The 26950-nt window shown below is 40.7% G+C and overlaps 4 protein-coding genes across 7 annotated transcripts; 2 read left to right on the top strand and 2 right to left on the bottom strand.

The window, feature by feature from the left end:
• The first annotated feature begins 212 nt into the window (after positions 1-212).
• On the top strand, positions 213-7817 carry LOC115737651. Its single transcript, XM_048282018.1, has 6 exons — positions 213-354; positions 648-711; positions 2333-2448; positions 2980-3252; positions 3463-4003; positions 7443-7817. The coding sequence occupies exons 4-6, from the start codon at positions 3168-3170 to the stop codon at positions 7579-7581; spliced, it is 765 nt and encodes a 254-aa protein (XP_048137975.1). The 5' UTR covers positions 213-354; positions 648-711; positions 2333-2448; positions 2980-3167; the 3' UTR covers positions 7582-7817.
• Positions 7818-9337: 1520 nt separating this feature from the next.
• On the top strand, positions 9338-16091 carry LOC115737647 (DNA-(apurinic or apyrimidinic site) endonuclease, chloroplastic). 4 transcript variants are annotated; one of them, XM_048282017.1, is made up of 12 exons: positions 9338-9496; positions 9861-10047; positions 10126-10223; positions 11038-11117; positions 11524-11703; positions 11787-12124; positions 12768-12878; positions 13957-14094; positions 14179-14226; positions 14433-14513; positions 14881-15040; positions 15244-16091. In XM_048282017.1, exons 2-12 carry the CDS (start codon positions 9922-9924, stop codon positions 15363-15365), a joined length of 1482 nt encoding a protein of 493 aa, XP_048137974.1. In that variant the 5' UTR covers positions 9338-9496; positions 9861-9921; the 3' UTR covers positions 15366-16091. The 4 variants fall into 4 exon arrangements, with proteins under 4 accessions (XP_048137974.1, XP_048137972.1, XP_048137970.1 ...); XM_048282015.1 differs by having other exon boundaries at positions 9363-9507; positions 9860-10047; XM_048282013.1 differs by having other exon boundaries at positions 9375-9551.
• Positions 16092-17635: 1544 nt separating this feature from the next.
• On the bottom strand, positions 17636-22059 carry LOC115737649 (peptide chain release factor PrfB3, chloroplastic). The gene is made up of 6 exons (XM_030669869.2): positions 21541-22059; positions 20580-20797; positions 20132-20332; positions 19106-19318; positions 18230-18410; positions 17636-17954 (listed from the first exon to the last, which is right to left on the bottom strand). Exons 1-6 carry the CDS (start codon positions 21857-21859, stop codon positions 17662-17664), a joined length of 1425 nt encoding a protein of 474 aa, XP_030525729.2. The 5' UTR covers positions 21860-22059; the 3' UTR covers positions 17636-17661.
• Positions 22060-24890: 2831 nt separating this feature from the next.
• Positions 24891-25802, bottom strand: LOC115737806 (probable F-box protein At5g04010). The gene has a single exon (XM_030670159.2). It carries the CDS (start codon positions 25784-25786, stop codon positions 25022-25024), a length of 765 nt encoding a protein of 254 aa, XP_030526019.2. The 5' UTR covers positions 25787-25802; the 3' UTR covers positions 24891-25021.
• Between the last annotated feature and the right edge of the window lie 1148 nt (positions 25803-26950).

Genomic DNA, 26950 nt, shown 5'->3' with positions numbered 1-26950 from the left:
TTTAGGCGTTTACACTTTCTTGATCGACAAAAATGTGTAAGAGGATGAGAAGAGACGATCATCTCATCGCCAACCCTTCTGCTTCTTCTTCTTCGCCTGGTGAGGTCTTTTTTGTTGTTCCTTCTTTACAGAGAGTTTTGCCAGCATTTTGACGATTCCTGGAAAATGTGGGCATGAGTGGAAATGAAGACAGTTCGGTTTCTGATGCTAAATGATCTTCGCTTTTCATTTGTTGCTTTGTGTGATGTTCAAGGGTTCTTTTCATCTTTAGCTGCATAACGTGCCTGACATCCAACGTTCGCCGTTGAAAGGGGGATCCGCATACCCTTGTTTTGTGTGAATCTCTGTTTTCAGGTCTCAGCTTGCTTTGTCTGATACACCTTACTCCAATTCTGAATATTTTCATTTTCTACGGGTGTCACGGAACGGGTAAAATCTCCGTTGATGCTTGAGTCGCCCAATTGCTCCCTTCACATTCAGGTGTATAGGCTGCGCAATTATGCGTTGCTTTATTTCTAAAAAAAAATGAGGCCCTTATGCTCTGGTGCTCTTTTCAAGACTTCTGGCAATACATACTGTTTTCCATGATAGTTTTTGTTCTAGGCAAGACAGGAGTCACTGATGATAATGTTCTTATTTTGATACAGTAGACAGCATGCGGCGCTCCTTTGGTATGGAACTATCAAGCGCCTCTCACCCCTTCCTCCTAGGGTTGTTTCTCTGACTCTTCAGTTGTTTCATCACTCTACGTATTCAGTTCTCTTCGTGAATGCAAATTTTGAATATGTGGTGTCGTTATCTGAACGTTGGGATTTTAGAAGACTTTAATGAGGAAAATGCTTATGATGGTTGAGAACACTTCTGTGGAAAATTAGAAACATGAGGCGCCTTAGTTCACTAACTCGATTGGATTGCACTAGGTGGTCCGGTTCCCAGTTCCACAAACCGGGAACCGACCCTTCTAGTCTAGTTCTAATTCCAGGGTGGGAACCGACCCACTATGGAACCTATCACCCTTAGTAATAAATTCATAAAATAAACAAAAAGAACATTGATGGAATAGACGGAATGCAACACATGTCTAGTTGGCGGCTACTTTTATGGAGAAAGCACCAAAACCTTTTCTTGTAATGAGAAGAGAGCCATTCTGGCATTCTCCGATCCTTGGTGGCAAGTTTAGCGGCAAAACTTGGAGAAATCTCTGTGATAACATATGCACATATTCGGGCCATTGGGCTTCCTTTATACGTCTTACTATCTTTACCACGAATTAAACAGCTTTATCTTTCAATTTTTTTTTGTTAATTAAATTTAGGAAAGAACGTTGATTGGTATACTGAGACCGATTTACAGAGTTGGTATACTGTGATAAATTTTGAGTATTGAATATGATTTGCTTGATTAGGGACGACCCAATTACAGTTTGTCACATAACGTAATATGGTAATTTAATAGACTGGTTTTAATGTACCTACAATTACATTTAGGAAATATAGGTAAATATGGTGTAGTACGCTTGGTCGAATACGGTATCCTAATTGTTATTTTGCCAATATCCCCAAATAATCCCCCTTTAGAATTGGATACTATTTTCCATTTGCGTTTATAAATTCCGGAAGAGATAATATTTCCAAAAACGTTTGTTTATCTAAATTCGATAGGCCGAAAAATCGATATAAGCAAGTCGTACTGTGAGCATCGGCAAACTTGAGAGGTTAAATGTGGTGTGCCGCCTCCCCGGCGTCTCCCCCTCCAACTCTTCATTTATCTCTGTCAAATTTCGCCTAAATTTCTATCTGAGACTCTGTCTATTATATTTTCAATCAAGGATACTTTAGGCAGCATTTAATTTGTTATCTTGAGCTGTTATACCTAGATTCTGCATCTGCCATGGACGAAGGGTAAGAGGATACACGGTTCGCATTCGCATTTGTGCATGATTCTTCGTTTGGCTATTAGTAATTTAGTACCTAGAAAAGGCACAATGTGAACGAGGCCAACGTTTCAACCATTACCATAGTCAGCGAAAAGCCGCTCATCCTTTAAGTTACACCCCAACAGTTTGCGCTGTGGTGTACATATATTGGAGGCTTGGTCCAAAAAGTCTCTTTCATCTATCGATTAACTAAAGATTTTAATGTTGGACTTAGTTACATGTATGAAATTTTTGGTTTCTCGTTTTTTTATTTTTCTTTTTTCTAAGTTAGAAAGACGACCGAACCCGAATTTGCAGTTACCAACTGGGATTGGATGAAATTGGCTGATTTACTTTGCCTTTTATGTGTGATTAAAAAATGAGCCATTCCCCACAAGTCTAACTGCAGATATGCAGGAAGGTGCAACACAAGGAGTGCCAATTACATGGCTTCCCTATTACGAGGGTCAATACTTGGAGAACATTTTGCACAGGTCTCGTCCTTTCCATGTGGATTGACCTTCCAAAGAAGGGTAAGAATTATGTAATCCTGAATTGAATATGTACCTCTCTACTTCCTCTTCTTCTTCTTCTTCTTCTTTTATACCAACAGTCATAAGTCTTGGATTTGGTTTCTGAAATTTGTTCACTTTTCTTGGAAACACTCAATGAAGAGTCGCAACTTCATGGGAATAGATATGTGGAATTGACTTGAATACGAATGCTCGAATGGAAAAAGATATCGGTAAATTAAATGACTGGAAAAGTTCGTTTTCATTTATTTCTTGGTTGAGTGACTCGATGGTGACTGTCCTTTTCTGGTAGTTGACAAAAAAGTTAATAAACATTCAGCAAGAAAAGAAGATGTAGAATCATGTCAGAAAAACAATGATGCCTTGTGCATGAATTCGATTCGCCGGCGTTGGGTAAGGACCAACAAAAAAGGGAAACTGTAATCTGAATCAGAACTTGCGGAGCTATATGAACACCAAGCTGGCCCCCAAGAATACGTGTGCTTCTTCCGATTTCACCTCGAGATTTAGTAGTTTTCAACCACCCTTCAGACGTTGAATACAGGCCTAAAGCCTCCTGGACTCTCTCCCTCTCCCTTGTTGGGACCACAGTCCCGCAAAAAAACCTGAGATTGCCACTTGAAAGTTGCTCCGACGAGTGACCTCCTGTTCTCGCTCTGCAACTGCAAGATCTTCTGAAAAATTTCCTTAAAGTTTAAAGGAGTGTCGTTGGGTTTATTATGGACAGTTGGAGGGGTCAAAAGGGTTACAATCGTCACCAAGGCACTCAGGGGAACAGATCGTTCAGAAGAAAGCCTCCTACCGGTAAGAGTCTTGTCACTGCACTATGTTTTCATTTGATTGTCTGTGTTTTTGTTGAATTATGTAATAATGTCCTTTAATGGATGGTCAATGTGATGTGATATTGTCGTTTTAAGTTGAATGTAGCATGACTGTGCCGTTCCTGGACATGACATGATTTGAACTTTGTGTCTTGAGTTGATGAGCTGATGAAGGTTTCGATTACTTTGGCAGGCAATTGGCGGCCAGCCGTGCCATCCTGGGAGAAGGAGTTCTGCAGATTGGTAGGGTCAGTTCCCTGGAGAAAGCTTGTGGAAGCAAAGCGGTACATCCACTTACACGACAAAGTGCTTAAGTGGGACGACTTGGCAGCCGAGGAAGCGTTTCGCGATGCGAAGGCACGGTTCTGGGCAGGGATCAACGGAACTCCATGCAGCATTTCTCTGCCTGATCCAAATCTGCACATAGATGAAGTAGATTGGGCATCCGAAGTAGACCCTGATCTGCTTTGCGACTTGGATCGGGGGCCTGAAGCCCTTGATGGCGGCGATAATAGCGGGACGATTATCTTTGGGGATGTCCTAGTGAATCAGTGGGCAAGTAATCGTGAGGATCCCAATAGCAAAGATGGTTGTAGCCCAGGAATAGTCTGTGACAATTGGGATACATGGGATTGGGGTGACCTGAATAGGGAACCCGAACCTGCTAGACCCTATGTCGCAAGACACAAGCCCTCTGGATTCCGGCGGAAAGATCAGCAAAGGGTTTACGGACGGAATGGCGGATGAAGCAGAGCTAAGGATCCTGGGTGTCTTCTTAGTTTCTTTGGTGAAATTCATGAATATGTAAAGTATATGATACTGCATTTACAGCAAGATGTACCCTGAGTAAAATGACATTTAATTTTGTTAGCAATAACTAGGATATTCTCGCAAATTCTCCATATCTCTCGCGATTGTGAATGTACTAGGACTAGGAGATCCTCCATGTCTCCATTTAATTATGCATAAATAGGTTCATGTACTCTTCATTGAGATGTACATGAATTACACAATTCTTTCCTTTGAATATTCTCCTCCAAATTTTTGCAGATGTTCCAATTTCATATCCAAGTTCGGTGGTAAAAAAAAAAAAAAAAATTACAACCAAAGCTCCTCCAAGTTATCTGGTCCACTAGGCAACTCCTCAAAAGTAAGTCCTCCAAAGGATCCCCGGTAGAAAGATCGACAAGCTATCCACTCTGAAATTCGTCTGAACTGAAAAAATATCCGATAGATGAGGAGTGACCAATCACTAGTTCAGTCCGTGAATCCTCGAGCGGGGATCATTCTCCTATCAGCCACTTCGATATTTGAATGTCTTTCTTCTAGATAATAACGCATAAGACACATTTGAAAATTTTTTGTGTATTTCTACGTGTCATGATGAAAAGTACTTCGACCTATTTATTTATAGGACAAGCTCTATTTAAGGTAAGGTATGTCAATCAAGATATGAATAATCAAAGAGAGATATACGCGGAACCTTACGGGATACATAAAAAAACAGAAATATTCAAATTATCTCTAATTCATAAAAATATCCTAGAGAATTATCCTAATTGTCTCTAACAGCTTCTTCCTTCAATAAGGTAATTAAGTTAGCTTGAGTCCAAATAAAAAATATGAAAGTAAGCCTAGACTGAAAATTTCAGGATCTAACTCTTTTGAGAGGGGAGTCTGATGTTGGTGTCAGTTCTCCGATACGAAGAGCGAAAGGTCGTGAATCACAGGAAAAACATGGCTTTGTTGACTAAAATGATATCTGGATGAATGCAGCCATGAAGCTGGCGTCGTAATAGCAAGTGATCGATGTGGCTGCATTTGCTTTCGAAACTGTTACTAGACGACACGGCACAGCTTGTGCGGCTATGGTCATAATGACCTAGCTTAAAATCGAAGGCAAAAAACATACGACTGCTGCGGCTGGCTTTGTTGACAAAATCGCAACTCGATGGCGCGCTTCTGTCAACAAAAACTCGATGGCGCTTCATCAAATGACAGGGCTCTGCAGGCCATGTGACAACAGTAAGACGTTAAAATGAGTGCACACTTACGTAGGGCTATGAGACTCTGCAACAATAGTATGACGATGAAACGAGTGCACACTTGCACTTCGGGATCGACTAACTCTGATACCAAGTTAATAAAATTAATAATGCAGAAGAAAGAGTTGAGAAACTTTTATATATTTCAACGCATCACATGAATCAAGATATGCACAATAAAAAACGATATACGTGCAATTTTGAGAGATTAGTTGGCCCCTGCAAATAATCACCCGTACTTCTAACAAAGCCATGGTGGCCACAAGTCTGCTTGTGTTGGAAAAGAAATCCACATATACTTTGAGAAACCCCCCATCGCAATCTCCATCCTCCATTGCTAAAAACTCCATCGTCCTTTACAGACGCCATCATTGTTAATTTCGATGGCCCACTTGGTGGGAATTTCTTTGAGAAGAGTGCTTAGACCATTGTGCTTCCTCTATGTTAGTCTTTAATTACCACCATACCATCAAATTTCAGGTCCAGTTCAAATATTTCCCGAACTTTTCTTCATTTAAAAAAAAAAAAAAAAACTTGAGGTCCAATCCCAAATCTAGCCCAAATGTTTTTTTTTTTTTGGTGTAAGAGAAAAATCACCAATTTTTATTCGAGTCCCAACTTTGCCTCTATTAGCCCCATGTCCAAAAGTTATCGTCAGTCTTCTCTAATTTTCATATCCTAGAAATTAAAGAACGTTTTCCGTGTCATCTTACTGATGTAGATTTGTTATCGATGTGAAAACTCCACATCAAAGTTGGGATTGGGTCATGGGGTAGATTCAATAATAGATTGAAAGTTGACACCTTTTTACATAAACAAAAATTCAAGGTAGATTTGAGACTGGACATAAAGGTTGAGGGGTTTTTTCTGAGACAAAAAGAAGTTCGAGACAGAATTGGAATTAGACCGAAAATTTTGTGGTTTCGAGGGAATTGAGCCATTTTATTCAGTCAAATGCCTCTGACAACTACAATAGGATTTTCTTTGCTGATTTGGGGGGAAGAGAGAGAGACAGATAGAGATAATACCTTTCAAAGGGCATTTTCGTTCATCTGCTGGTTTGGTTGTGCACGGAGCCCATACAGGGAATGGAAATAGAAACATCATAAGTAGTAAATGAAGGACTAGGTGTCACCATTTAATTCTTTACTAAAAAGAGGCGCAGGCCATAATGGTTCCTCTATATCAGCCTTGCCATCTTTAGCAATTGCTATCAACGGTATACACATAATTTTAGTCTTTATTTCCTGAGATAATTTTAGAAAAGGAGGAGGCAAACATTGATTTCCTATAATGCAAAAAGAGTATCTGTTGATTTTGCCATTGGCATAAAAGGAAGTTCATTATAAACACCTCCATTTAATATATTCATGTTGTTTTCATTCTTTAATTGTGAACCCAACGTGTTACGCTATGAATAAGCATATTTGCCTCCTCATTTTTTTTTTTAATTTAATTGTCAAAACCATGAAAAGAAACCTGTTTAATTGATAGTAGTTGACAGTGCGGAGTCATTTTTTGTTTAGTAGATACATGGTGTGTACAACTAGGACAGGAGTGAATCACAATTGTTGTCATACTACGCAGTGTCGCTTGGTACTAAATCAATCCTAACACATCTTACGTTACGCTTAAACAAATAAGGAGGCGAATACGATTCCATGCCACATTTGGGACGCACTGGTTCAAGCATGAATGTTCTGATTATGAAATTGCCAATATCCTTGGATAATTATCCATGTTTAGAGATGAAATAGTCATTTCAATGCAGATTTTTTTAAGGAGACAATATTTGCCATTAATGCTTTATTATTTCATTGTTGATAGTCTGAAAATGCATATAAGTGAGACGTACTTGGAGCATGGGGGAACTCATGGGTTGGTGGCGGCGGCCCGCCACCTCCCGTGTGTCCACTGCCCTCCTTATTTGCAACTCGCTTTGCAGAATCAAACCCCTGCATATTTTTGTCACCATTGAAGTCGAAAACGATTTTCCAAGAGCTATCATCCTCTTCTGCGTCTCCCCATCCATGGCCTGGAATTGACTGATTCGCTAGGACATCACCGAAGATAAATGTTCGGCTTCCGTTACGGTCATCGCGAGCCTCAGGCCCTTGCTGCAAGTCCAGAATCAGCTCAGGGTTCACTTCCCAATCTACTTTGTCGTTATGGAGATTTGGATCAGGCCAAGAGATGTCACGCCGAAGGCGGTTGGTCTCAGCCCCAAATCATTCCTTTGCGACGTGAAACGCCTCCGGAACTGCTGAGTCGTTCCTCTTGACCACTTGGACATGTAAGTGGCAAGTGCCTCCTTGTTTCCATGACCTTCTCCAGGGAATCGAGCCGACCAATCTGCAGAGCTTCTTCCTTGATCGCACGGCTGGTTGCCAACTGCCTGCAGAAGGAGAGAGTCGATAGGTGGACAAAATTTTTGCTCTGATGTCACCTGAGTCTACCGGATTGACCTACCAAAGAATGGTAAGAATAATTGAATCCCAACTATTCATCCCACTCTACGTTTTTTTTTCGCGTTCCACTGTGATGAGAGTTTAGGATTTTGGTTACTGAAATGTCTTCCATTTTCGTGGAAACGCTTTAATGATGAGTTTCTACAGTAGGCTCATTGCCATCCATCGTGGGAGAAGAAGTTCTGCAGCTCGGTCGGCTCAATTCCCAAGTGAAAAGCTCGTGGAAGCAAGGAGGTTCTCATACTTTCATGACATTGGTTTAGTGGAATAGCTCAGCAGTTGAGGAGGTATTTCACAACCCAAAGGAACGTTCGGCGGAAATAAACAGGCTTCCATGCGACATCCCTTTGCCCGATCCAAAAATCCACATCCTGCGCCGACGAAGTAGACTTGGAAGCCAAGAGGGACCGTGAACTGCTTTTGGACTGGGAGCAAAGTAGCCGAGGGTCTTGATGGCGGCAACAGAAGTGGAACATTCATCTTCGGGAATGCCCTCACGAATCAGTCATTTGCATGCGATGGGCGGGGAGATGTAGGAAAGGGTTGTTCGAAAGATGAGAAGGGTCGAAAGATTGTTTCTGACTTGGATGTTGGAGAAAATACAAATGGATTTGGTTCGGCGGAGCGAGTTGCAGCCGAGGCTGACCCTTCTGGGCGATCAAAGCAAAATGGCAATTCTCAGTGTGGGATCAGAAGGTTATCTGAATCAGCAGGTCAGTTCTCAACATGACAGGATTATCACTAAAACAGAATATCCTAGTTTGGAGGACGGCCAAGACAGAACTCTTGATGTCTGGGACATATGGGATTGGGCGACATAAGTATAGAAACTGAACCTACTGGGCTAGAGAAAAACATAAGGAGTGCATTCTGTGGAGCAGAATACAGCTTGAGATCAAGAATTCACTGTAAAAAGTACAGCACACATGGGGGCCAAGTTTCATTTGGATATGCAATCAAAATAAGACATTTTGTTAAAATAAATCTACTGTAAACAATTCATCATCCAATAAATTTACATTTTTTGAAGTTTGAAGTTTTTGCTTCTTATAGATTGATTTCTTTATATGTTATTGTTATGTGTTGTGACCTTCGCATGGAGATAATTTATTAAAAAAATTATAAATTTAGCTTCTACAATTCTTGTTCACTGCTATTATTACCTTCAATCATATTGGTGGGTTATAAAGTATGGATATATATAAAGTCATGGATGCAAACCCACGTTTATATCCATTAAAGTGTGGTGGGAGCGTTGTTTCCACCGGGTGATGCGCCAATCAGCAGCCTGATCGGAAGACATTTTCACCATCAAGGGATGAAGGATTAATTCCAAAATTGTATTTGCAATGGGATGAAGATATTCTATTGAGTATTGGGCCCTCTTCGGTGCCTCAACAAAAATATCAACTACTCATTTAAGAAAACAAGTTTCTTTTGCAATTGAGATTTGTCGAGACATCAAAAGGGTTCTTAGGATTATGTATGCCGGTCCGCTTGAAAATGCTGTCCCTTAGTATATTTGCCGGTACGTAGATGTTCGACCCATGACCGGGATATATTCGTTCTCTAACCGGACCCGCACCCCACGTAAATGGCGGTTTTTGCCAGAGCAAGAGTGGGAAGGAGACGTGGGACGATCCGTTGATTCCGTGGAGTCCGGCGGTTGCTCCCCACGATCTTCACGCTTTGGCGGTTCTTTCTTCGCGTTTCGGTAAGGTCTCGGCTATGCCCTTGTGCTGCGTCTCTTCTTCCTGCTCAGCAACAGTGTACTCTCTCTCTCTCTCTCTCTCTCTCTCTCTCTCTCTCTCTCTGCAATCTTCATCCATGAGGCAAGCATTTCAACTAGGGTTGAGGGGTTTCACCAACCCTTCTTTGAGGTTCGTCCGACCTCTCTAATTTGCGTATATCCAGCGTGGAAATGCTCGAGCTTTCCAGTCTTCTTTCCCATATGATTCCCTTTTCGTTTCGATCGGTCGCTCAGCAAGAGCGACAACGCGACAGCAATTTCGAGTTGCACTCTTTGAAGTTACATTGCTTTGGTTCTTAAAAAGTTCCTGACTTTTCGCACGTTGTAGTTTCGCAGCGGCTCCGAGATTCTGGGTTGGTCGTTCTGTTGTCCAACTCGGAGCAAGCGAAATGGGGTCCAAAAGGGGCGTTTCTAATTCATCGATACCTGAGTCGGCGACTTCTGAGGACAAGGAAGGGAAGAAATTGAAAGGATTAGTGGCTTCAGTTCCTAGTTCTGGCACAAGTCATATCAAGGTATTGTCTTTTTAATCGAACCTATCGCTCGACCTCTGTTTTGGCGACTTGACTGCTTAGTATTAACTTTTCGTGTAGGAAAATTCTGGTGAAAGCATCACCGACGTCGTAGGCCTTAAAAATGACCTGGCCAGAATTGAGGCGATGACATTTCAGGAATTGAGAGCTACATTGAGGTGGGGATGAATTGTTTTTGTTAGATGTTGCAAACGTGCTATCGTTGTTATAATGTTTCCTGCGTGACCTCTACAGTGAGAAAAACTTCAAGTTTTTCTATTTGATGCTTGCAAGGGAGACTATTTAGCTGGGAAATGAATATTTCTGATAGAAAACCATGAAGTCTTGATATTTTGCCTTCAACAAAGAGCAACGTGTTTTTGAAAGTGACATTTTTGCATCATGCCTTTTCTCAATATGATGATGATATCTGTAAATTCATTTTTTTTTGTGTTTCTATGGTCGTTTGAGAGGCTTTTAAATCATCATTGTAAAGCATGCCGGAAGAGTACCTGGAATGACTGGGCCGAAGGACTGGCTTCCCAGCTGCTGTTGCAGTTCAGAGGCACAAATTGCACCTTCTCAGTTCTCCCGCCAGTTCTACAGACTTACACTCTAGCACCCTCTTGGAATTGCTTGTGAACTGCCTTCGTAGATTCCCAAGTTCTATTAACATTGGATTGACTGACTAATTGATGTGATGTTTAATGTACAAAATAGATGCTCATGACAATATTGGAAATATCATCTGTCTAGAGGATGAATAATAGAAGGGTATGCCACTCGAGAGAGTTTTGTTTTGAAAGAGTTTTGTTTTTCTTATTTTTCTGAAGCACTTGAAATATGTGGAGAAATAATTTCTAGTGCATGATTGGTTCCCCCTGACAGTGTACCATGCTTTGTATTATCTTGAAAGACGACATTATTGTTTGAGAACCCTGCAAAATACTTTTTAGTGCGTTGCTGGTTGTCTAAATCTTCTCCTGACACCAGGAGAATTGGAATCCCGGCCAAAGGGCGTAAACCGGATCTAATATCTGCGTTGAAGTGTTATTTCGATCAAGAAATGAACGGTACCATCTTTATAGTCTATTTACAGTTTAATGATAGATCATTTGATTCCTGGCAGACGGAGCAAGATTAGAATTTTTCTCACCAACTGTACCTATTTGAACTTACAGCAGCAGCTTTCGTAACTGTTTGAAATCTATTTCATGTGCTCATCAATGGATGTTGAAAACTTTCTAAGTTTGCAATCTTCTTTATGCACTTTTAGTTCACGGGAACACATTTCAATGCTTGCTCAACAATATTATATTCCATTTTTTATGTTCTTTTTGAACCCATTGAAGTGCAAAGATGAACTCCTCACTATTGTGGTTGACAACCATGGTGGTTGTCCTGTATTGGCTATTGTAGGTGTTACTGTAGGGGCGGCGGAGGATCAAGCGTCTTATGGGTTCTCTGAATCTATTTCAGTTTCAAAGAGGGAAGAGAACTCTGATGAGAAGAATTGTGTTGAAATTGGCTCCGAGTCAAAATCTAAAATGCAAAGAAGTAAGAGGGAAAAACAGTCTACTAGGGAAATAACAATGAAAGTTGATGGTATTGTCATCAGATCGAAGCAGATGCAGTCAACTGTGACTGATGAAATTGCTGGTAGGTGAAATATGTACTGATGCACTAATTATAGTAACATGTGCTCATGCTGTTTGCCCAGTTAACTTAGTTTAAATTATCAGGTGAAATGGCAAAAGGGAAAATGGCGAAAGGGGAAATATTATCCATTTCGAAGAAACAAGTTACAGGAATTTGTATTGAAGGAGGAGGAGGTGAAGTTAATGGAATGATAGAACCATGGACAATTCTCACACACAAGAAGCCACAGAAGCACTGGGTTGCTTACAATCCTAGGACCATGAGGCCTCCACCTCTTTCACGGAATGTGAATTCTGTGAAGTTGATGTCTTGGAATGTCAATGGTTTGAGAGCATTGTTAAAGATGGAGGGGTTTTCTGCTGGTCAGCTTGCTCAAAGGGAAATGTTTGATGTATTGTGCTTGCAGGAGACCAAACTCCAGGCAAGTATACTTGTTTTTCTTCTGAGTTTGTTGGACTATCTCTTGCTATTGGAACATTCAATGCCTACTAGTTATTGCATCAAAACCATTGTATCATGAACCCCTTTATGGATCTGGGGTTCCAGAATTCGCTCAAACAGCAAAGATCCATGAATTGGTATGTGCGTTGCAATTCGTGCTTCACTAAACACTTAATAGACGAGATTTGGCATTCCGAGCATTCTAGGCGGTATAAGGAGAAGAAGGGTGTAATCATCAATTCATACATACTGTACATATCTGCTCTAAACATCTACTATACATGAATTGACTGGAAAAGAAGGTATCAATCCATTAAGTGTGCTCTAAACATAACATCTTTCTTAAATTACTCAAACTGATCTCTGAAAATGTACTCCGATGCGATGTTTGAGTTTGAGTCAGAAAAAGCGTCCTAAAGTAACTATATCCCCTTCATACTGCATCCCGAATACATAATGTTCCCCGTTGCCATTTTCTTCCACGTACCAAATCAAACTGCCAACCAGGTAACTATTTCTGCTTAAGGGAAAATATTAACATATCGCTCCTGAGCATCAATTCTCTGGCTCCTGGCCTCATGTTGGCTTGAGGTTGTTAATGATTTAACTTGGCCTATATGCAGGAGAAGGATGTGGAAGCAATCAAAGATCGGCTTATGGAAGGTTATGAGAACAGCTATTGGACCTGCAGTGTTTCCAAACTTGGTTATTCTGGTACAGCAATTATCTCACGGGTATGCTTTATTTTTCTTCTCACAGGAGCACTCTTTCCAGCCTCTGGGAATGTGATAAAATTTTCTTATATATGTCTTAAGAATATTGTTTGATTTCCATCTTAGTTGGAGTGCTGTATGGTTTGGATAAGAAAGGTTTGATTTTTGTAATGAGAGAGAAATTAATTATCTCTGGCTTTATAATCCACACATTCTGTTTTAATCTGCTGCTTTGACACTATGTTGGATAAAGTTAGTAGGAAATGAGGAAGAACCTGGTTACTTCTTGAGTAGAAGAAACAAAACAGATTGATGGAAGCAACTGATTGTTGGCGTACTTGAAAGAAGAATAAATAAAGCCTGAAAGCATCAGTCTGTCCTTGAAAAAGTGGAGAAATGAGATGGCATGTCATCTCATGGTCAAATCGTCTTAAGCTGGGAATGAGCAGAAATAGACTTCATGTGATTTGCTATGTATTGAATGAGCTACTAGAAACTAGATATCTCGGGGAATATTTCCATCATCCTAATTTTCTTTGTTTCTCTCCCTGAAAGCACTTTGAAGGAGTGATTTGAACCCATTCAGCCATAGTGCCTTCTTGGTCCTTTTGGCGCTTCATAGCATCCAATAAATGTCTTAAAAAAGTTTGTAAGAAAGTAGAAATTCCTAATGGCCCCATTGATTTGTTACAGCGAGTGCATTTGACCACAATGAATTGTCATATTTTAACCGAGAATGTAGGAGTTTGTATAGATATTCTGATGTTTTAATTGGCATTGTAATATGCTTGTAGCAGGGTTAGTCCATTTGCTTTGTGTTTATTCGAATGAAATTCTTCTCACCTGAAATAAAGATCTCAGCCAATGATCAGCTGGTTAAGGGGCTTATGATTTGGAATTAGCATCTCAATTGATGTGGGAGGGTAATAATTGGTATAAGTTGCAATTTGTATGTTGGAAATGCAAAAAGGACTCCCTTTTCTCTTATATTAATTCATGTAAAAGGTGGATACCGTACCTTTTGGCTTTCTCTTAGATTTGGCCTTCGCAGATTATTTATTTTTGAAGTTAGTATTTTTTTTTTCTTTTTTGTGTGCAGAAAAAGCCCCTTTCGGTTACATATGGCTTGGGCATATCAGATCATGATTCTGAGGGACGGCTTATCACTGCAGAATTTGATTCATTCTATCTCTTGAGCAGTTACGTTCCAAATTCTGGTGACGGCCTGAGAAGACTGGTATCACTCTATTTCATTGGTTTATTTTGGTACACACTGGCTGATGTGATTCTCTAATTCTACTGCTTATATTATTTATGTCAGACATATAGGACCACAGAGTGGGATCCGTCTCTTGGCAGCTACATAAAAGTATGTTCAGCTCTATGTAGCCCTTCTGTTTATCGACAAAGCTATTTAGCCTTTTGTTCTGGAGTCATTATTGACCATATCATGGATCAATTCTACATTTTGCTTTTCCTAGTACCTACAAAGGTTTTCCAACAGACTATATTATTATTCTGTTGCAACATTGTTTCATTTCTTACTCAAATTTGTGCTTGTTGTTGGCAATACAGGAACTTGAAAAGTCGAAGCCCGTGATTTTGACTGGTGATCTGAATTGTGCCCATCAGGAAATAGACATTTACGATCCTGCGGTAAGGGAAATAGTCGACGTGCCTTTCCTGCCTTTGATTGAGTAGGTGTGCTAATAATTCACATCAGCTTTTTAAGTTAACTGTCACAGTCCCACGTCCTTGCCACACGATATTTCCCCCACCCCACTTAAAAAGAGGGGAGAAACCCAAAACAAGACAGCAAAATAAACAGAGAAAAGAACGTACTCAGGCTTTTCCTCCATAGAACTGATTTTTTTTTTTTTTTTTTTTGGGTGGGGCGGGGGTTTGTGGGGGGAAGGGGGTGATGAAAATCACAATTGAGGCCGTTTGGCATTCCGAACAGAAGTTCTTGGTACATCTAATGTTTCTTATTTCTGTCATTAATCTGATTGTCATGGGACTCCAGGGAAATAAAAGAAGCGCTGGATTTACAATTGAAGAAAGGGAATCTTTTGAGGCCAACTTTCTGTCAAGGGGTTTTGTTGATACCTATAGAAGACAGCATCCTCATGCTGTTGGTTATACTTATTGGGGTTATCGGCATGGTTTGAGGAAGACAAATAAAGGTATATCTACTTGATGGAAAAGTATATATTGAATGTTACACTTCTCTCCTTCAATGGTGATAATATGAGCAATGACAACCTTTTGCTTTTTCTTGGGTCATTATGCATATCTTCGTCTTATCGGATGAAGCATATGGAAATAGGCATTCTCACATGTTAACTGTCCTCTTGTACTGACCATAAAAAAAAAAAAAAATCTACAGGGTGGCGGCTCGATTATTTTCTTGTTTCAGAATCTATAGCAGGCAAAGTTCATGACTCGTACATCCTTCCTGATATCAGCGGTAGTGATCATAGTCCTATTGGCCTCATTCTCAAGCTTTAGTTCTGTCATCTCTTTTGGGATCTGGGTGAATGGATTATGGGAAGGTAGTGCGGCAGCTTCATCTTGGATGCTGGTTGGTGAAAAGTATTGAGCTTTTCTTGTCATGGTCACTTTTTGAGAAATTTGCTCAGCAAAGGGGGCAAAGAAAAGGATGACGAGATGACAGGATAGACAGTATTTGCTTTGTCTGGGCCTGTGGAGCGATCTGGGTTCTTCTTGATTATTCTACAATGTGTTTTTTGGAGGAAGAGTTATGATGGAACATTGAAATCACATTTGAAGAAATCCGTGCAAGTTTTTGAACATACATTCTGATGCCGAAGCCCTTAGGGGAGTAATGCTGACATGCTGTGTGCAAGTTGTAGGTATAACCTTCCTGGTTCACAATGCAATTTGATCGTCTAGCGGATGTTTTTTTTTTTTTTTTCTAATTGAAAAGGAAGCCTGGAAAGACAGTTGTCTACGAACCGTCTGGTGCTGAGTCTTTTAGTAATGTAAGGCATCCAATGACTTATAATGGATCTTTGCTCGGCTCTTGTCGTTAGAGAAGCTCAAAGGAGCATGTATCAGCAATTTGTCATTGGGCCTTGAATTTTGAATATGAACATGGTAGACCCTGAAGATGATGATGTTGCCATAACTAGGCACGGAGATGTCGGCGATGTTCTAGACAGATGTAATTAGCAAGTTTCATTTATTAAAGGAATCCTGCTGCTCAAGTATGTTGCAGTTTGCTGTGACTCCATAACAAATATGTAGACTCCTAGAATTTGTCTTTGCATGGGAAGGAAAATTTGCCTGGAATTGTTATGTTGGTTAAATTCTATATCAGCGAACCGCAATTGCCGGTGTAACCGACATAACAATTCCTTGGCATAGTGAAAGAAGAATTTCTTCACTTTAATCTGATTTGAGACAGCGCTGGGATGGTGCAGGAGTGAATACTAGGTTGTAGTTGAACCATCTCCAGTGTTGCTCAATCGAAATATGGAGTCATTAGCAGAGAAGGCAACCATTAAGTTGGTCTGATGGTGAAGTATCCAGCATAAGGTAAGGTGGGGGAAAGATCTTCTCATTTACTACATACGTTCGTTCGCGGTATGGGTAGCCTAAATATATCCTTATAAGTTCTTCTTGTAAGGGTACACTAAATATATCCTTATAAGTTCTTCTTGGAAGCAAGGCATTAAGATACTTTGGTTGCCCTATCCATCATGCTTCAAGGTTACTGTGTGGCGGATTTGCCAACCACAACCTTTCTACACTTAAACCAATTAAGCTTATCTTGGCTAACTCCGTCACTCCCTCAATAATTACAATGAGCACAGGAAGATTCACCTATTATCCATCGACTAAGTACCTCAGTCATTCGGCCAGGAGGATTCTCACCCCCTTTTGTTACTCACGCTGGTATTCTCACTAGTAAAAACTCCGTTGATCCTCCTAATTTAGCTTCACTGTCATTACTAGGCTCCCCTACCACTAGCTATCACTACAAAAATGACTAGCTAGCCTATTCGGTGTAGTCGTCCTGATTCCGCAACAAAACCACATAAAATCGAACAAATGTGTCACTAGTCTCTTTTGGTTCCAAACCCAGTTCGAACTCGAGAACTACACTGTTGCTGTGCCTCCACATCTCAAGGATAAACCTGGTCAGACCTCAATAAACCCTCGCTAATTATTTAGACCAGATGAAAGCTTTCTTAAAGTCCGAATATAAAGCTCTTAAGCCTCTTAATCACTAGTGTATTGGCATGTTTATTAAATCTCCTGGCTAGAAAGTTCACCTTATTCACATAAATTCCAAATCCATGAAAATACCCAGACTTCATAAACCAACCGAGAAGATGTAGGCCGAAGGTCGATGGGTACAGTAATATCAAGAACCGAATCTACCTCGTGCGTTTGATTCACACTCCATATTTCCTCAAACCAAATCAACCATTGGGATGTCTACATATATACCTAGTTACATCATTCTGAATTTCTGTGAATGGACATCCTAAACATACTCATCGGACTTGGAGCGATGTCTAGCGGAGGTAAATATTACCAACTTAGAGCCAGCAGAAATCGTGAACCGGCAAAGAGGATTGACAGTACATAAGCTTAGTCTATGCAGATAGTCCTAATCTAGAGTAGTTTACATGCACGGGATGAAAATTTCAGGCGCAAGTACAATCGTCTTATCTTTAACATGAAAACAAAAGAAATTACAAGGGCTAAAACTTTGAAGCGAAGAATCAACGCAGAGAAAGAAATGAATAGAGTGTGAATTTGTAAAACTGATTTACTATCGAGCCATGTCATTTGAGCGTCTCATATGGATATGAGCTCCAATTAGAGGTTCTATATTACCGTCCAAAACAGAACACAGGTCAGGAATTTCAACACCACTTCTTACATCTTTCACATGCTTGTGAGGGTAAAGAACGTATCTTCGGGCCTCGTCTTGCCATACATCGAACATATCTTCTTTCTTGATGCCACTTATGTCGGGAACTCCTTTATCGCTGGCTGTGACAAGAAGTCTAGCCTTCAACCGGTTGAGGGCCTTGGTCTTATTTGCAAAAATGCTCCTTTCACCTGTGGGATAAAAATTTCAAGGTCTTATTTTTCGATCACAAAAAAAATGTGGTACTAGACAGGCAATCATGAACGTGTGTTCCCACACAGGTCGAAAGATTTCATAGAAGTCTTATCACCACCAACAATCAAAATGGACAGGCATAATTTGCCATCTATTGAGGAACCGGCATTTGCTTCTCTCTAGAGTAAAAACCGGATTGCGGAAACCATTGATAAACAAATTAGAGTTGGAAGGTGGACTCCAACAAATGAACGAATAGACAACTCATTACTTGAAGATTGGACGGCAAAACCAGTAGGAACATGCTGAATAACAACTCCAGACCAGCCTTCACTGGCTTCTACTCCAGGTGATGATGGTGGGCACAAGATTAGCAAATCCTCCTCATTAATTTGTAGGTCGGGGGCCGAACCATGGAACAGAGGAATTATATCAACAGCGGCTAAGCTAACCTGCAAATTTTGAGTACTAAAATGAGGAACTGGCAGGGATTTAAGGGGCCAATGATGTAGCAGAACAGAAACACATTCCACAGAAGAGGCTCATCTCGACCTCCAATTCACTATTGGATAAGAAGCAGATATTGCTATAAAAAGAAAAAGAAAAGGCCAGAATGGTAGGATCCTATAAAATGCAGCTATTCCCTTGGCGATGTTTTTGAGTGAACTATCAACCTTAAGCTCGTGCAAAATTAATTCACATGCCACTTGAAGTTGCATATCTTATATCTTTGAACTGATGTTAGACTCTAGGGTACATGTATACATCTAGGTGCCACAAACATCTAAAGTGTGCGATTAAGGTAAGGTCAAGAAAGAATTTACACAAATATATACGATAAGGAGTCACGAGTACAAGTTCATATCTAGCTGCTTTGATTGATGAAAGAGCCACAAAAACAATCAATCTTCCAATTTCGATATGTTCTTCCTTGTGCACAGTCATTTACATGTCAGTGACGTCTTTAATAGACTTAGTTCTTGATATTAATCATGCACTGACAAGATGCCACTTTCGCCGTCTGAGATCTCCGGAAAGAGAAGAAAGGAATCATTCGGAGCCCATTATTAAGAAGAAGTCAAAAACCAATAGCAAGTATGCATAAGTCAATGTTTCATCAAAATGACAACAATAACTGTAACCCTACCTCATCAATTGTTGATCCAGTTTCTGAACTTCTTATCAATCGATGAACACCCATCTCACCTTGAAGATAACCATATGCATAATCAAATTCAAATTCAACTGTTGCAGAAGTGATTCCACCGTTCTTTGCCAGACGCTTCTCTACAATCCTCCCTCTGTAACCTTGCTTCTCAGCCCATTTTTGGTACATTCTCAGTAGTTTTTCAGCCCATAACTGGAGCAGCAAATGCAGGAGAGATAGAGAGATTGGAGCCGGCAGAGGCATAAGCCCAAAAGTTTTTGTTTTTTTTTTTTGGTCAGCATAAACAAGGAATAACATTGAAATAGGTAATGGAAGAAAAATATATCCCCATTATAGATGAATATTACAGTCCAATATAAATGTCGTTCAGTTCTTTCCAGGATTGCACCTGTTGTAACTAATCATCCCCTGCCCTAGTTCATATTGATGTCGAGACGAAGTACCCTCATCGCAGAAGTATCCTCATAGTGGTGAAGATATCGAACCACTATCCAGACTGATCAAATTCTCACCTCTTCCTTTTTTTCTCATTATTCTTTTGATAGCCATCACATTCTCACTCAATGTTCACTTCCGAAAGCATAGAAGAGCTAAAGGCAAACTAAAATTCAGGGGAGGGAGATGCGAATATATCCCACGGGACTAACGATACTAGAAACTAAATTAAATATCCGCTAAACCCTCGAGAAATCCCACGATCGGTATTCAAGATATCTAAGTCGTCAAGCAGAGAGATTCGTATATGAGAACTAACGGACATGGTGATCCGCACAAGCATATGTATATACTAACATCATTCCCCTAATGATGTCACACCATTACATGTTTTTTCATTCTCATGTTCTTTGAAACTCCCATATTTTGGTGTAACCTTTATAAAAAAGCAGGAACCAGAGACTTCACATCCAGTCTATCTCAATGGCCATTACGATGGAAGAGTCTATATAAATCATCATCTATTTACGTAGGCATAATTATCCTGGAAACAAAGTTAAATTATTAAACCTCATGGTAATTGCCATTGGATTCAGCTTTGATGACCATCGATGCTCCATCCACATCATATGGTCCCTTAAGAAGCTTTAACATCTCATACCGGTCAAAAAACTTGCCCATATCCAAAGATGCAGTGTATGCCTGCTCGAAAAGAGCATAATTAATAGCATCCATCTCCGCCAGTTGAGTAATCAGCTTTGCTTCTTCTGCCTGCAAATTGCAGCAGACAAAAGCCAACTAAAGCCCAGCAGTTGCACTCCCTTCAATTGATACAGTTGAACTAGACATGACAGTCATTCACATATTACGAATCAAGTTAATCTCAGAAGAAGAGATGTGACAAGAAGTATGGGCACATGCTTTCAGAGTTCGGCACAGATATTGTGAAACCAATGACCCAACAATTGCCCAACTTAATCCACACATTCTACGAGATGGATACGGCATTCCACATCACCTTGTAAGTTAAATCCCTCAGAGCGTCGACTGCGCTGGCAATATCTGCCAACTTCACAAGAGCATCATTGGTTTTAGCAGGGTCATCCCAGAGGTCGTAGTCTCGAATCAGTCCATCCAGCTTAACCCATCTTGCTTCTTCGATTTGCAGTGCAGTAGGAGCCATCATCTCAGTGCGTTGAACTGCATCTTCGATCTTCTTTTTTAGCGCAAACAACCCTGGAGAAAAAGAAATACCAATTTTATATTTATTCCTAAATGCAATGATTTATATCCCAGCAACATCCCAGAAACACCACTCCTTACATTTCACAGAACTCGCATTAGACTAGACAAGAAAATCACACTTTTACTTAAATTCCTCTGACAGAAGTCACATTTTGCAAAACCCATCCTTTTCATCACGTTCGACATAACTTTCTCGCAACGGCTAAAACACAACCACAGAAATCAAATGAACCCGTGCTTCGAAATTCTGAAGAGCTAACTGCGAGACCAAGGATATTTGGAACACCGAGGGAAAAGAAAGGAAGAATCTTTCCTCTAGGGTGATAACTTTTTGTTTTTGAATCACAACAACCCCTCACATATGGGAGTTCTCTGTTGAATTCGCGGGAAGTCAATAAGATAAGCAAAAGGCCAGGCGAGAAAGCTACAAGCCCAAAAGATATGTACTGACTGCAAATTTTACAAGAAAGACATGATTGTCTGAACGATGGATTTCGGAAAGTTCACTCTTTCCTTTTTTTTTTCTTTACCACGACCTTTGGATTTTTTCACAAGCAGTCTAAACGACATGTCAAAGAATCTCACCATCTATCACATGTACGTTTGCAAATGAACCGAGCACTCTATCTTAATCTGAAAAAACGAAGAATTACCCTCTTGAAAGCATTCAAGAAAGACCAACATAATGGAATCAGGCGAGAGAGGGAGAGAGGGAGAGAGAGAGAGAGAGGGACCAAGTTCTTTGTAGAACTTGTTTCTGCCGTCGACGGAGCTACAAGCACAGACTGTACAGCGCGAGACCTCGAACTTGTGCGGCTGCGGCGTCCGCCACTTTGAGCCAAATGAAGCAGAGCTTATGCTTCTCCGAACAAGAACAGCTTCTGCCGCCATTTTGGGATGGGAAAAGAGGATTGAATTTGAAGGAGACGGATCGCACCGTCCCTTTAAGACCAGAGAGAGAGAGAGAGAGAGAGAGAGAGAGAGTTGATGCGCAGACAAGAAAATGCGGTCATTACATTGCATTATCCTCACTGTTTTTTTTTTCCTTTCCATTCGAGAAAATATCTAACTTCTTGATAAAATAACATCAAGATTAGAATTCTTGAAGCAACAGTTGCAATTACTTTCTTGTATTTCAAAAAGGGGTGGAAACATCTCAAATAAGGAGGTACCTATACATATCCACATGGACCTATTCCGGGACATAGTAAGCTTAAGGGTATTCAAAGGGTGGAACTCTCGCCGCCACCCTGATCGACATTTTGTCGCTCTCGTTACCCTCCCTTTGTTCGTTGGAGCCGCACGAACTGCCATTGTGTCTATCACTGCTTGTGCTTGTACATCTGAGATAGTTTGATATTACTTTTCTCATATTTTTCAACGTATTTTCAACTATTCTTACTTTTCATGTTATGCAATATTTGAAGGATGATTGCCTTATGGATTATTAAATTGGAACTTCCACGTTGCCGTTGCCGCCGTAGTTGATGCCTCCACCTCTGCAGTTCCGATTCATGCTATATCACCATTACCATGCTCTAGCCATTGGCCATTATGCACTTCGAAATAATATTCCCATTGTTAAGGATGCCTCATTTATTTAGGCATGGCTAAAGGAAATATGCTCCTCACTCTTTGGGATACTGCGCTGTGATACAATTAAAGCATTTTATATCGTGAATTTCCCATTGTATCATAAGGAAAGTGCGATGCTAACTCTAACCGAGATTCAAAAGAGACAAAACACACTAGTAGATATGTGTTCATCTTTGGTGGAGATGTTGTAAATTGGAAATTAACCAAAAATATTATGGGAGGAATGACAATTCTACTAAACTAAAAGTCGACTTGATTGAAGCAGATGATTCTAAAGACATAATTATTGTAGTCATCTTCAAAGCCAATATTGTTGCCAATGCAAAGCAAATGTGTGATAGACTCAGGTTTTGCTAGGCACATATGTGAAAACATAATACTTTACCCTTATACACTCTAGTAGGCGAATGCTAAAAAGTTATCTATTTTGATGTTTCGAAAACAACTCAAGTTCTCGTGATTGACCCCAATTTTTTTTTTTTTTTTTTTTGCGAAAGGGAATGAAACCGACATCTTACATATCTATGCATCATTGCCAAGTGGTAATCGCTATTGCAAAGCAACAATAGTTATTGCAAAGAACAGAACTTTTAATAATTAAAAGATATATCCGATTGAGGCATGATGTGATAAAGCAGCTACTTAAAGATAAAAATTATGTTCCATACCAAAAAAAAGATAAAATTATGTCCATCGATTATGTAAAATCAAAATGAACATGTAACGTCAAAATGAACTTGGTTGATCCTCCGACCAACCATTGGGAAGAAATTAATGAACGATACATCAAGGGGAATGGGGCATAAGCAAGTTGAAGAAAACCAACAGTAATGGTAACCCAACCTATATGATTAGCAATGTCATGAATTAGGTTCATATGGATAATAACAAGTCAAATGTTAATCTAGTGATACACTATCAAAAAATTATTGTCCCTTCTAAGATGAGAATTGTGCAAGGCTACAGTTAAAAAAATGTTGAGCTAAGTTCTTAATGAATTTCATAGCCATTATTGGCAGTGTATTAAAATGCATAATACATTTGATGGAATCACTTATATAAGTGTAGAGTGGGGCCCCTCCTATGAGAATTTTTTTAGAGCACTTATGACTAAACCAAAAATTCTCATGGCCTATTAATGCAAAACTGCGTTGAACAACAAAATTTGTGGGAGTGCAATGTGATTAGTGAAAATTATAATTCCCAAAAGAAATTCTTGGTTCATAGAAGTTTCAACCTTCATTAATGATTTCGTGAATTATATTTCATTCTTTCTAGAACTGGTACATAACCTAACAAGCACCAATTCTCATGTACTACGCTCCGACAACTCAAGATTATTCTATTTTCTCTTTTCAAAACATTTTAAAGTATGTGAGTATTATTGGATATTTCGGTAATTTCGAAAAATTTAAAACTAATGACTTTGATAATGGATGACTGCCATAGAAGCCATCACTTTATAACGGTTTTACAACGGCCTTATACCGGGTCTATGACAACTTAATTTATTTCTTTATAAACCCCCCATTATTTCACAACAGCCGATTTCTTAGCGGCTCTCCTTCGTTTGAATATAAAATAAAATGAGAATATTATTTTCTTTTCAAAGCTTTCATTTCCTTACCATGATACACTGAAGTAAAAAGAGAATATTATTTTCTTTTCAACCTTTCATTTCCTTACTTGATTATACACGTAAGGTTATGTATATTCCTTCTATTATTCTTTGTAAAATGAGAAACAAAATCCGTTGTATTTTGAAAAGATAGACTGCTAAAGCTTATCTCATCGAATTTTGTACTTCAAGGGACGAAAGTATCTTTGAGACGGTGCTTGTAGGCCTCGGACATTTTGATCGTGCTTTTCTCGCGTACTCTTATTTTTCCTATTATCTTAATATTTTTTCAACAACCGCGCGTCATTGAGGCCTCATGATCGACCAAAGTGCCCCACTGTGGCTTGACCTTGTCCACGGTGGCTTGAACTCGTCCTCTAATATTCAGAATATAAGATGGAGAAAGGAGGAGAATGCGAAGATTTTCCCGCCAAAGATGTTTCGAGTTCGATTGCAAGGACACGATCCCCTCGGGAGGAGTGTGATGGAAGCCATTTGAAGCCATTGCCTATGGGACCGCGACGGTTGCTCGTCCATGACCATCTCATCCTTACCACCCTTTTGGTGGCGAAGGGCCTCAGCTCCACTGCTCCCGCTTCTAGCTCATCGAATCGAAGACGTGTGAATTGGATCGTCATGTTAGTAATTTCATATAACAATTTATCGGAAGTGAATTTTCATGCATTAAGATTTAAAAACCACATCAGTTCACCTGAAAGTTTAGGATTAAAACATCAATTATCCCCGCCTTCTTCCTCTATCAAATTTTTTTGGTCGGTGGGTTATAAAGACGGGCATTACAACATGATAGAAACATACAGCCTCTTTTCAAGCGGAAAGTCGGAATCGCCTGTAGACGCATAGATGACTCAAATCCATTTTGCCTGAGAATAATTAGATTTTTTTTTCAATTTTTACTCACAATAACGACAAAAACAACAAAGAGAGATATCCTCCCTTTCCACGTTATCAACCGACATAAAAACTTTCACATTCCTACGTCAAGCTAGAAAGTTCTGCAAGTACCTCAAACCATCCTCCATACTTGCGTACCTCCATCGCGACATACTCAGAATTCCCACGCTTACTCTCTCGACCTTGATTCTCCCCCCCGTCACATTCCTGCTACCAAACCCTAACTTCAAGTCCGCCACGAGCCCGCTGGCGGTGGCGCTTGAGCAGCACTCTGGCGACGGCAGCTCCTGCGAGAACCAACCCTCGGCCCCGGGAATGAAGCTTGCCTTCCCTTCGCACTCCATCATCGTGAACACCGCCTTCCACCCTCTCAGCGCCACAATCCACGTGATCCTCACGTGGTCCATGATCTCCATTGCCGACAGGCGCTCCTCATCGGCAACGAGCTCGAACCGGAACAGCCTGTTCGGGTCAGGCGCGATCTCATCCCCCGGCTTCGACATGGTGGTGATGTGGAGGTCCTGGGACCACACGTCGACGACGAACGTGAGGTCATCAAGGGACAGGTGGGGCTTTGCGGGGGCACGTGCTCGGCACCTGGCGGCGGCAAGGCCGAGGGCATAGAGGCGGCGGTAGGGGAGGGCGGGATGTGTGGACTGGAGGGCGGAGAGAGAAGGGAAGTGGGAGGCGCACACGGGTTTCCAGAGGTTGTCTGAGGACATGGAGGCGCACCACGACTTGCAGACGCAGGAGGCGACCGCCAGGGTTTTGGGGTCGAGGTGGTGAGAGACGAGGAGGACGACTTCCCACGGCGGAGGAGGGTGGTTCTGGGGCGGAGGGCCAGCCGACATGGCTTTGGCCTAGTGCTTTTGTCTTGATGAGACAGCGGTTATATAGGAGGTTCTACGTAAGGAGTTTTGGGCTGTGAGTTTTTTGTTTTTTCAGTCATGGCACGTGGAAAACGGTGGGGTCTTGCATGGAGGGGAAGAGCCACGTGCGTTTTGCGTTTGGTCGCGTGTGTCGTGCGCACTTAGTACTAAACTCGTCAAAAGAATGCGGGACATTTCATTGGAATGAGCACGATCGATTTCAGCACCGTTAAATGCTGTGATCCCATATGAGTCAACCAGGATTCAACCATGTTCTTTAAGCTAGTGTACACACCAACCATGCAAGTTTGGCCATCAAATGGGTCAGGCGGGTCGGATCGGGTCAAGAATATCCGAACCAAATTCTCAGACATGCAGTGAACATTCCTACTATTCGATCAAATTCACTGTTTGGAGCTGAGAAACTTGCCTAACTCCATCAAACTCAGTGGCCTCCATCCTATCTATCTGTGTATCGTTTCTTTTTAAACCTCTTTTTTTTCAAGAGACGAAATGGAAGGAGTCAGACAACAGGAGCTACAGGGAACCATTAACACCGTGAAATTCTGCGGAGAGGCCGAGTTGGGCAAAAATGTATCGAATCGGCCATAATTGAGTTGCTCCCCGCAGGTACGCTAAGCCAGAGCAACCAGAAAGCAAAGAAGTGTGCGATTCTGGAGACAAAATGAGTTCAGCTCCTTGGAAGGCCATCGGAAATGGGTGTTGGCGAAGCCAAAGATAGGCGCTGGTAGCAATGGCGACGCCGATCATTTGGGATCAAAGAGGAGGGGGAGAGCTGGCGAGTGACGGTGGTTGCAATCGAAGAGGGAGAGAGAGAAGAGTCTAGCGAAGAAGGAAGAACGAAGGTGGACTAAACCTTTTATTCTTTTCATACTTTATGAGCTAAAAGTGGATTTCATAACAGACCCATTTAAACCCGTTTGTTTCGGACCTTTTTTTTTTATAGTCAAAATCCACTATGGTCTATATGACAAATTTGAACATACCCATATATAACTCACTTTTATAGATACGAGTGAAAACACGAGACAACGACTCATATTGACACCCCTGGCTAATACTGACTAACAAACGAAGCGCGAGTGAACATTTAAACAATGGGTAGCGGCGCCACAAACTACTTAG

The sequence above is a fragment of the Rhodamnia argentea genome, chromosome 7 (genome assembly GCF_020921035.1).
Source record: "Rhodamnia argentea isolate NSW1041297 chromosome 7, ASM2092103v1, whole genome shotgun sequence".
NCBI lineage: Eukaryota > Viridiplantae > Streptophyta > Magnoliopsida > Myrtales > Myrtaceae > Rhodamnia > Rhodamnia argentea.
The sequence above is the reverse complement of the archived record's forward strand: the minus strand, read 5'-3'. Positions and strand labels throughout refer to the sequence as shown.